The 11,126-nt window shown below is 43.4% G+C and overlaps 1 protein-coding gene across 1 annotated transcript; it reads right to left on the reverse strand.

The window, feature by feature from the left end:
* Positions 1-3,059: 3,059 nt before the first annotated feature.
* LOC136097343 (prolactin-like) lies at positions 3,060-10,562 on the reverse strand. Its single transcript, XM_065829647.2, has 5 exons — positions 10,286-10,562; positions 10,028-10,179; positions 9,804-9,911; positions 8,207-8,386; positions 3,060-6,490 (listed from the first exon to the last, which is right to left on the reverse strand). The coding sequence occupies exons 1-5, from the start codon at positions 10,560-10,562 to the stop codon at positions 6,296-6,298; spliced, it is 912 nt and encodes a 303-aa protein (XP_065685719.2). The 3' UTR covers positions 3,060-6,295.
* Positions 10,563-11,126: the final 564 nt, after the last annotated feature.

An 11,126-nucleotide genomic window follows, 5' to 3' on the forward strand; every position in this document is an offset into this window, starting at 1 on the left:
AGATTGCATATTCATGGGGATGAATTTACTGTCCAGTTGTCCCACTTAAGTCTCACGGCTCTGTTTGACTAACTCCTTGTCGAAAGACCAGCAAGTGTTGGTGGCCCAGATTGTTCTGAAATGGCATTTGCTAGTGTCTGCCAGCAGTGAAAGGCATGCAGGTATTTCCAAATTACCATCAAATGATCAAGTGGAGGTACGTGTGTGTGGGAGGTATTTGTCAGTGCTTCCCTTTTTGAAGGAAATCAGTTGCTGCTCATATTCCTTTACTACAGTGAATTGAGCATCAGTGTTAGAAGCAACATATCTGTTGAGGGGAGATGGGATGCAGAGTGCTCCCTGGGAAATTCTTTCAGCTGATGGTGGTACAAGTGCTGAATATGAACTGCTGTCAAAACTCTGAGCTGATGCGCTAAACAGATCACATCTGAAGGGTGTCTCACTGAGGCAAAGATCAATCAACACTCCGGCAGAATTGGTTTCACAGTTAAATGTTATATGTGTTTTAAATTGAGCAAGTTCTGATTTCACTGTAGCCTGTTAAAACTTACACCATTTTACAGCCCTCCAACACCTCTTACCAGTATTCTTACTCCACAGCTAGAAAAAAGTTTCAGTATGCCAGATAAAACATTCTTTACTTGAAAATGCTGATCAAGCTTTCTTAAAAACCCTGGAAGTATACATGTGAATTTTGAATTATACCTAAAATAGTCTGATTCAGTTAGTCAGAAGGGATTTAGGCCCGTGACACATACAGCCTTGATTCCTCTCATTTTAAGCTATTCAAAGTAGAAGTTTCCCTTCAGACCATACTGTGAAAACTTCGTAAGGTAGAAGCAGCACCCGCTATGAATACAAAAATATGATATATTTACAGTGCCAGTCTTTTCTATCTGAAGGATGAAGCAGTGAGTATTCCTTTTCTTCAGATGATGTGGGCACAGTAGTTACAAAATAACAAAGAGAGCACAAGTTGCATGCAAAATCCCCAGCAGATGTTTGAAGTGCTTCGTGACAGGCACATGGCAGAGATGTGAGGCGTAGAATGCATCTGGTATTACGGAGTGATGTGATAGATACTGATGGCACCTCACAATTAAAACCAGCAACATATTACTTTGGCTTCAAAGACAAGACCCAGTAGATGACCTTGCAGCATGATTGTAGGGCATCTGAGGTATTTCCTATGTGTGGCATTTTGAGACTCTAGTTCCAGGCTATAGAGTGTTATGAAGGGCATTTGTTGGGATCCTGGGGCTGGGGAGAGTTCAGGTACCTCAAATTGCAAACCGCAGTTAAAAAAGCCAACTCTTCAGAGGCCATTAACAATGCAGATACTTATACTGGCTGGGTACCTCTCTGTTTAGTTTGGCAACAATCTCAATGCTAATGTAACACAGAATCCAACAGGGAAAGAGAGAAAGTGCCGAGGCTCAGTACTCGCTTTGTTACCGGAGCTGCAGACTCCTGTGCCCTCAGGCTGTGCTGCTGACACAGGGATCTCACTCATCTTGCCTATTGGAGATCCTCCAGACTGCTCTGAATGCAGATCCTGAAAGTCTATTCTCAAGGTTAGGCACTCAAAGGAACTTCTCTGGTACCTTACAAGAAGGTGCCGATTTCCTTTTCTAGGTCTGACTCTTGTTTTTTCAAAAGGTATCACAAATGATGCAGATTATGACGCTCCACATCAGGCACCGCCACAGGCATGTTTTATCGTGTGTAAACTGTGAGACTGTGAACATGAGAGGCCAGCCTGCTCCTCCATGGACATCATCTAACATTGCTAAAAGCTGGATTTGCTGCCCATACCTGTGTCAGCACTTACACTTTGGTTGTACAGATTTATAGTATGAAATTATTTTCTAAAAGTTCTCTTGTTTTTATTGATTCTTTGCCAAACAGGAACTAATCGTGACGATCTGCTGAGGAGAATGGGGCTGCTTTAAGGCAAAAAACTGCATTACTGACTTTGGTGTCAGAACAGTAGGACAATGGTCAAATGTCACTCTTGAGCTGTGGAAATACATCAGATTTGTTTTATCCGCTGGGATTTACTAGTATTGAGTTTTAAATACCAGTTGCCATCACTGTAGCCACACTGCTCCTCTGAGAAATATATGTTCCACAGTCAAAAGACTGACATAAATTAAGTACATTCACATGCTTCAGCACCCTCCACCAATAAGACTGTTACAGATTTTCACAAACTAGAAGGAAAGACAAACGAATTTCAAGCAAGTGCCTTAAGAAGGGACTGGAGAGGAATTAGGGTCCAATTAACTTTAGACTTAGCTTTGCACCATGGGGAGACCAAAAGGCCCCTGTAGAGCAAGGTTCACAATGGACGGAATTGCCATTGATTGTAGAAGCTATTAATGACTGTGTTAAGTTACATGCCTGACTGCTGCTGTGTAAGATAAACCAAGGTACGTAAACCTGGATCTGAGATGCTCCCAATGCAGGCTTGCACCTAAATTCATGGCCAGGAAATGGCAACTACCAGTCCTTGGTTTCCTATAGATATTGGTTATAATTCTAAGCAATGAAGCTGGGCATGGTGGATGAGCATGTCACAAGGCAACATCTCAACAGTGACCCTCCAACACTCACCCAAGCACATAGACAACTTGCCTTTTGTGAACATCCGACCCTCGAGGAATTATTGAGTTTTTCCAAGTCATTTTTAATTTGCATGTCAACATTTGAATGTAATATGAGGTAGGTGAACGTTAACACATATCATTCAAAGAACGCCATTTCCATTTGTTTCTGCTTTTCTATCATATGGGTTTAGATCAGACTTAAACTACAAGTGAAATCTGTCACTTAATTTGTCGTGCAAACATCAGCACATATCAGAGTCTGTCTAAATTTAAGATACACTATCAAAACCATTTAGCACTATGAAAAGAACAAAATGAATTTTCAGTCACTGAGAGTGTCTCTGTCGTATCCTTCTCTGAAAAAAATGAAGTTAGGACAAGAAAATCTTAATGCACAAAAGTGACTTGTAATAACTGAAAAAATGAATTGAACCATACAAAATGTCAGTGTTGTGGGGCTATCCTGCAACGTTTCGTGGAATAAGGTCTGAAGAACAATGGATATCTTTTTAATTCTTAAAATCATTTGGCTGACAGTGAAAGTAAATTGAAACAGGTTGTTCCACAAATGGAAATTACACCATAACTTACCTATAGCATACATTGTTACAGGTTGTTGCACGTGAGCCTAGCACTTAACTGGAAGACAATCCTAATTTTCTGATTTTCCATTAATTTGCAAAGTTGTTTCTCCCAAATTGGTATTACAGATGCTGATGACGCATTCTCAAACTCCAAAGCATGTGATTGTAGTTTACAATTTTACATTTTCAAATATTCCTAACTAGTTTTGCTGCTGTCTCGGAGAGCAATCCTGCAGGAGGTGAAGTATTCCCCTGTGTAAAAGCAACCAGCACTGGTATTTCTGTTCCAGGCATCAGTGTCCACAAAGAACAAGCCCTTCTCAGCCCACTGCTCAGTTGTTTTCTCAATCCGAAGAAGAGGCAAGGCGATGTCAGCAATATAGGAAGGCTTTTGTTTTACCAACGTGCCTTAATTCAGCTCAAGACAAATACTGAAATGTAACACTGATGAGTATGAATAACTATGGATAATACTTTGGTGCGTTGTTGTTCATCCTGTGGCACCTGCTTCCTCGTTTTCTCTGTTTTCTCATTTATCTACAGCAAAACGTTCCCAGGGTTTTGCTCTTTGAAGGAGATGAGAATTATTTTTATGATCTGCTCCACTTGTGACATGTTTTCCCCCGACCCTCAGCTGCAACCCCTGGGGTGTCTTCTCAGCTACAGAATTTTGTGGTAGCCATTCAAATTGATTTCTGAGTCACCTTGCAACCTACTTAGAGAGCCACCAAGCCTCCCACTCTCGGGGAGACAGCCACCTCCCGCTGGGACATGGCCACCTCCTGCCCACAGAGACATGGGCACCTCTCACCAGTGGGGACACAGGGAGTGGGACAGGAGAGGATGGGATGGGACACTGCCGATCCCAAAGGGAGCATCCTTCCATCAGCCTTGTTTGGCCCAGTAACCCCTCCCATGTCTGTCACCTTTCCTGACTGAGGAAGGACGGCTGCTGCAGATCTGCTGTGTGTGATGCTGTGTTTGCCAGGACATCTAGGGTTACACCCTAACACTGTTTTTCTCCTAAATGAATGCACCCTTGCCCAGCTCCAAGACTTCAGAGACAGGAATAACCCCTTGCTGGCAGAAGACATGCATGCTGCTGTACACGGTGGCTGCACTATGCTAGGAATCACAGAATCACAGAATGTTAGAGATTGAAAGGGACCTCAAAAGATCATCTAGTCCAATCCCCCTGCCAGAGCAGGAACACCTAGATGAGGTTACACAGGAATGTGTCCAGGTGGGTTTTGAATGTCTCCAGAAAAGGAGACTCCACAACCTCCCTGGGCAGCCTGTTCCAGTGTTCTGTCACCCTCACTGTGAAGAAGTTTCTTCTCATGTTGAAGTGGAACCTCCTGTGTTCTAGTTTGAACCCATTACCCCTTGTCCTGTCATTGGTTGTCGCTGAGAAGAGCCTGGCTCCATCTTCATGACAGTCATCCCGTATATATTTATAAACATTAATGAGGTCACCCCTCAGTCTCCTCCAAGCTAAAGAGACCCAGCTCCCTCAGCCTTTCTTCATAAGGGAGATGCTCCACTCCCTTAATCATCTTCATTGCCCTGCTCTGGACTCTCTCCAGCAGTTCCCTGTCCTTCTTGAACTGAGGGGCCCAGAACTGGACACAACATTCCAGATGCAGTCTAACCAGGGCATCACCAGGAGATGGTTTAAATGCTATAACCATTCATCACTGCTACCTCTCTGTGATGGCAGATAGATGCAAGCAGAGTGGGCAAGCCTCTCTGGTTCTGTGTCTTTGCCCATAGGAGCCTTCCTTTACTATCATGAAGCTGTGTTTTGTTTCTAAAATGTCTTCAAAATTTGTGCGTGAATGCTGCTATTTTGTTAGTGTTTCTAGTATCTTACTGCTTAATGAATGTTAGCTACTAACTTCTTTAGGGCAGGCACTAGATAACCCCTTGGCATTCCTGCCATAGCTGGCTCAACAGGAACCAGAGGTAAATCGTGAACACGCACAGCTTCAAGCTGAGAAAGTACATCAGCTGTCTACTAGATAGTAGATATCCAGTATCATTATTAAATAATCATCATGATTTTACTTTCTATTCCGGGCAGCCTGAGCTCCAGCTACTGTCGATAACTATCAAGATCAGAGGAGGCCAGAAAAGACCACTCAGGGATGAAATAGTCAAGTATATTAAAGATAAATCCATGGTTATTATAAATGCTCACTCAAAAGGCTCATTTAGGACCTGAGTGCAAAGACGTTTTGCTCTGTGAACACTTATCAGCACCACCCCACTACTAGGAAAATGTAATTGCTATAAAACATCTAACATCTTTCAGATTTGTATTTGCTATGGAGCTTGTCATCATTACTGTGAAACCCAAGCCCTGACTCAGCAAGTGTTATGGAAAAGAGACTTATTGCTACATAGGCCATACTCAGCCCTCAGACTGTAATGGTGTTTGGACCAGAATTCTGACTTACTTTTCATATAGAAACCTTATCTTTAGGTTTTTCAGTCAAGCCATTACAGGTATAAAAGAGCATTCAAAACTAATAAAAGTGCTATAAAATAGATCTAATGTGGCGTATGTGAAAGCCCATAGAAATTAGTAAGAAGTATGATATGAACATAAAAGTCTCCATGGGCCCTGCAGTTATGTGAACTGATCAACAGCAATAACATTTCCTCAGCATTAAGCAATATTCTGCAAGTAGATACGTATGCAGAAATGGGCGGAAATAATTTTTTTACATAAAAATACATCTTATTTATAGTATGTAGATATATTTGTACCAAGGTTAAACAAACTGGATTTCATTTTCAGTCTATGTATATATCTAAACTATGTGAATCAGTCATAATATAGTCTGTCACAGTGTAATGTGCAAGGACATTTATTTACCTACAGCTAGACTATTCCTTTTTATCTGGTGCATTAACCCACATAAACACATGATGCTTTATCTAATATTCTGCTGCACAGGTCAGCTGTGTCAAGTAGCTGCCAAAAAAATTTTGAAACTACTTTCCTGTTAATATTACTGTAAATATGATAATTTATAAATATTATTTTTTCATCTTTATAAACAACATGCTGGACACTACTTATCAAGATACTACAACCTAACAACTATTTTCTGGCATAATTCTGCATTTAAGAATTTTTAAGTAGCTTTGTACTTTATTGGAGTCTCTCCTGAAACAGTGAATGAAGTCAGAGTCACTCATCATGTTTGCTTCATTACTAATGGATAAACCAGCAGCTTCAGATGATGCCATTCCATTCAATGAATTGCTGATGATCCCCATTGATTGCATCTGTATTGAAAACAGGAAAAGAAGTACAACTCGTAACTACACACACAACGAATCTTTAAAATACTTGTGCAGAAGCCAACTGAGGCATCACTATGTTGGGCTGTTCAACTCCAGACCTTTCATGTATACACTGATGAGATGTGAAAAGCTCGCTTACAGAGAATAACATTGCTTTTTTATCTTAATGGTGTCTATACAACCTAAAGGCTTATTGCAGACTAGCCTGCAATAATCTGATATACTAGTAATGCAACAATACTGGAATATAACTCCATCTGAAATTAAGTAGAGGAACCCCTGTTTGGTAATCATTATTACCTCTTGAACTAATACAGCGAATCAGTCTTGACATTTTTTAGACATTTATTTTAATGAGTTTTGTGAAGGGGAGCTTCTAATGTGAGCATTCACCAGTGCTGTTTAACCTGGTGAACTCTGCAGGCTGTTATCACCTCTCAGAGTAGGAGCTTCAAAACAGAACCAAGCTTAGAATTAGTGTCTTACAGAACAACACAGCTGCAAAATATTGGAATGCATTTGCATTCTATGCTTCATTTTTTAGTTCTATTTCTACCTCATGCTATGTCCATAGTACAGAGAGGTCAAAATTTCAAAGCTTTCCTTCTTGTAATTCCTTCAAAAGTGTTTTAGAAAAAATAAAATCAAGTAAATATAGCAGAAGTGTGTAGCTACTTTAGGGTTTGATGACTTGCTTCAGCTACAGAATGAAGGAAACAAAGGTCAAGCTTTAAGACTGAACAATTCTGAACTTTAAGGCCATTTTAACCCAGAAGCATGGTTCACCTGGAAGATGGACTTTCCATTTGTTACTTAGAGTCACCCTAATCAGGGCTGCATTTTAGAGCAGGGTACAATTCCCCCTATTCTAGTGATGAGCTGCTTCTTATTTTCAATCTTGTATGCCCCACCTGTGTTCATAAAGTTGAAAGGGGATCTACTAATGTAAGATACTAATTTGTTACTCACTTTTTAGTTAAACAGACACCTTGGCAGTGTAGCCATTTCAGAGAATGGACACACACCCCTCATTTGTTTAGCCAAAACCACAAATACATTTAGATATGAATGCACAATAAATACAAAGATCAGGACTTCTAGTTAGTAGTGAGAAGACAGAAATGGAAATAAAAAATGTTACATCTGATAATTTATGTATGATCTATCAGAATTTTGAATGGAATTTTGAAATTGTTTTATGACTGGCATCTGACTGAAGCAATGCCACTGCTGTTTGGAAGAACTTATCCCAGCTTAAAATTATTGCCTTAGGAAGGAGCCCTTTGCAGCAGACAGATATCATACTTGAATTAGTTAGAATGTAAATCCAAATAAAACTGAAAACAATAATTATTTGCCACAGCCTACCTACATCTTCTTCAGTGCCCTAGAAAAGTCATTACTGCCTCGTAGATGAAGCTGTAAATGACTCTAGTCTTTGTACTTGTGTCTTTCTTTCATATATTCCATATTAATAAATATTGCTTTACATATATGGACATATATAATGCCACCTACATATCTGACAATCCATAAACTAGGTCATATCCTTTGGCTGAAAAAATTCTGGGTCTGTAATGAAGTCCAGACCCTCTCTTGGCATTAAGACTCTACCCCCAGTGAAAGCAGACATTGCCTACCCCGGAGTCACTCCTGCCAAATGACTGATATAAATAAAAGCTATATTGAAAATCTTGCCTTTTCTGTTACTTTCTCAACTCCAGTCTTCAGCTCATGTACCATATTGCTGATTTGCTTAGCTTTGCTAAGGCTGTCATCAGGAAGTTCTTGGTGGTGCTCAATATGCTGGTTAAAATGTGAAAGTGGTTCTTTCCAGGCTTGCAAAAGTTTCAGTATCAAGTGAGTTAGTTCTTCTCTCTTACAAATTAAAACAGTAAAGAGTTTCTCTGTTAGTTTGCAGCAGGTCATATGAACACTGTTAGACAGTCTCATTGTGAAACCTCATCGGCGTTACGATTTACATCTGCAATTCAGTAGTTTTCAAATATTCAGAACTTAAAGGCCACACTGTCTCTGGTTATTTGCTTATATATAAGCAACATCCCAAAGTTGTATTTGTCTTGTTTTCAGCTTTCTTAGGCTCCTAGGTTCTGTAACACCTCATACTGCAAATTCAGCATTAGCAAAATGGTGGCATTCCTGTCAAACTGAACTTGTTAATGGAAAAGTTTTCAGGAACACCTAGGTGTCTGAAGAGCCCAAGAAGCCTCATGTAGACCTCTCTGCTTGCTGTCTCTGGAAGTGCAGGTGTTTCCTCACACCTGCCATGGTTATAGCTGTGTTGGTTAGAGGTTTGCTGTAGACACGTTTCCCAGAAGGTGCCCCGTGGTCAGGACAGTTGTTTCTCTAACAAACACGCAAGACCTCCCTTGCAATGTAAGTTCGTTAATACTGTTGACTAGTCAAAGCTTTCTAAAGCAAGCAGAACCTCATTTCCCATTGCCCTTTCAGGGAAACTTCTAATTGTCTTGGAGGAAGCTCCTCACTCCATCACAACCAATGTGCAAAATGTTAACATTTGTCTCTGTCTGTCTCTTCCTGGAGGCAAAATTTACTCCTACTGCTGTATGCTCGACTTTACAATCTGCTTTTTCTTTGTCTAAAGAAACTTTTCCTGCCTTCTCTAAATTAATAATGATTTTTTTCTCTTTGCTATCACATCTGTCTAAAACAATTTGCTGTTCTTTTCCCCTTACCTAACTACTGATTCAGAGATAATGACTGCTATTCCTTTCTCCTGATTGCTTTTTGTACTCTGCAGTGACACTGATTAATTTATCTGTCACATGCAGTTTTCTAAGTTTCTGTTCCACAGAGACTGCCACAACAAAATCAAAAGGATGCCTGTCTGTCAGTCATTTGGTCAAAGTACTACTGCAATACCTCTCTTATAACTAATGATTATGATCTAAGCATTGGGAACCACATACAGCTTTTTTTAACAGAACAAACTAACGATTCATATGCAATACTTCTGTGATGTGCACCTGTTTGGGGTCAAAACTTATCAGCTTCTTCTAACTGTTGATAAAGCATTGGAGGCATAGAAAGTCCTCTGCCTGTCTCCAGCCCTACTGGGGTGAGGGACCTCTGCAGCATGATGGGTGAGACATTTGGGGGCTCTAACGGGATGGGGGATATTTTCTCCTTTCTTCAGGGGAAACAAAGGGAATGGTGTGACCCGCGGAGTTCCCTCCCGGCCTCGCAACCCCGCGGAGGTTCGCGGTGCTCCCCGCGCCCCCCGACTCCGCCCGTCGCTGCCGTCCAGCCTTACCGGGATTTTTTGGGCGTATTCTTTGCGGTTGGGGGTCAGCATCCCCGACGTGTGGCACTTGCGAGCGGACTTCCTCAGCTCGTTGTCACGGGGAGGAAAGTGTTTTTCCTATAGGGAAAGAAAACCTAAAGAAACACGGGGAACAACCCCTGCCTCCCCGCCGACAGCCGCTCCCAGGGCGGCGGGTTCCCGGTCCGCGGTGGCGGGGCTGGCCCGGCACTCACCAGCTCGGTGTAGAGCGCCGTGGAGAGGCTGTGGATTCTGCCCGAGTGCCGGATCACCCGGTCGAAGAGATCGGCCACGGTCAGGAGGTGGCAGCCGGCGTCCCCCGGGGCGCAGACCAGCAGCCACAGCAGCGCCAGCGCCGCGGCGGCACCTGCGGGGAGCCCGGCGGCGTCGGGGGGCGCGAGGTGTCGGGGGCACCTCCGGCCCGGCCTGGCCCCCTCCGCCCCGCTCCTTTCCGCGCCGCCCGCCGCTCTCACCTGCTCGCCCCGCCGCCCGGGCCAGGGCCATGGCGCCACCGAGCCCGCTGCCCGCCGCGGAGCGCAGCGGCTGACATCGCCGACGTTGCCCCTGCGTCCTCTCTTTATATCGAGTGGGGATGTGCGCGCAGGGGGGGATCTCCCCGTCACGACGGGTCCTTCCCTGACGTGCGCAGCCCACGGCCACCGTGAGTAAGCCGCCCGCAGCGGGGCTCACGGCTCGGCGGGCGGGAGCGACCCTCGCACCGGTGGGGTCGGTCTCCGCCCCTGTCCCCATGGCCCACAGGACCCAGCAGAAAGAGGTGTTCCGGGCTCTGCGATCTCCCGGGCTCTGTGGTGGGGCTGCTACCGTCTGTCTCCATGGACAGAGCGGGCGGCTTCTGCGCCAGCACAGAAGTGGCGTGGCCACGTCTGTTGACGTCGGGTGGAATAAATATGTGAGAACTGACAGCAGACAAACAGACTGCTCTTTTCAGTGACAGTGGGGGGTTTACACAAGGACAGCAATGGACGACATAGGAGAGAAGTCTGACATGATGTCATTCATCTCTCAATCGTTTCTTATAATCAGACTGTTAAGCTCTGATTTCCCTGCTCCCTTGCAGGTGTTCAGAGGTAAGACCACTGAAGGTGTGACAGCTGATGGCTGCACACTTGGTGCTGCGAGCATGCCTGAAGACGGTCGATGGTGTCCCATAAGGCTAAAAGATTAAGGGAGCAAAAGCAGCAAACAGATCAGGATTCCCGAAGGAGTGCAAGTCCTATGGACTCGATTGCTGTCCTCAGTTTCTGGGCATGAGATCCTTAGCAACCCTGCAAGACATACAAGGAAAGTTGAGAT

Source organism: Patagioenas fasciata, chromosome 1, assembly GCF_037038585.1.
Source record: "Patagioenas fasciata isolate bPatFas1 chromosome 1, bPatFas1.hap1, whole genome shotgun sequence".
NCBI lineage: Eukaryota > Metazoa > Chordata > Aves > Columbiformes > Columbidae > Patagioenas > Patagioenas fasciata.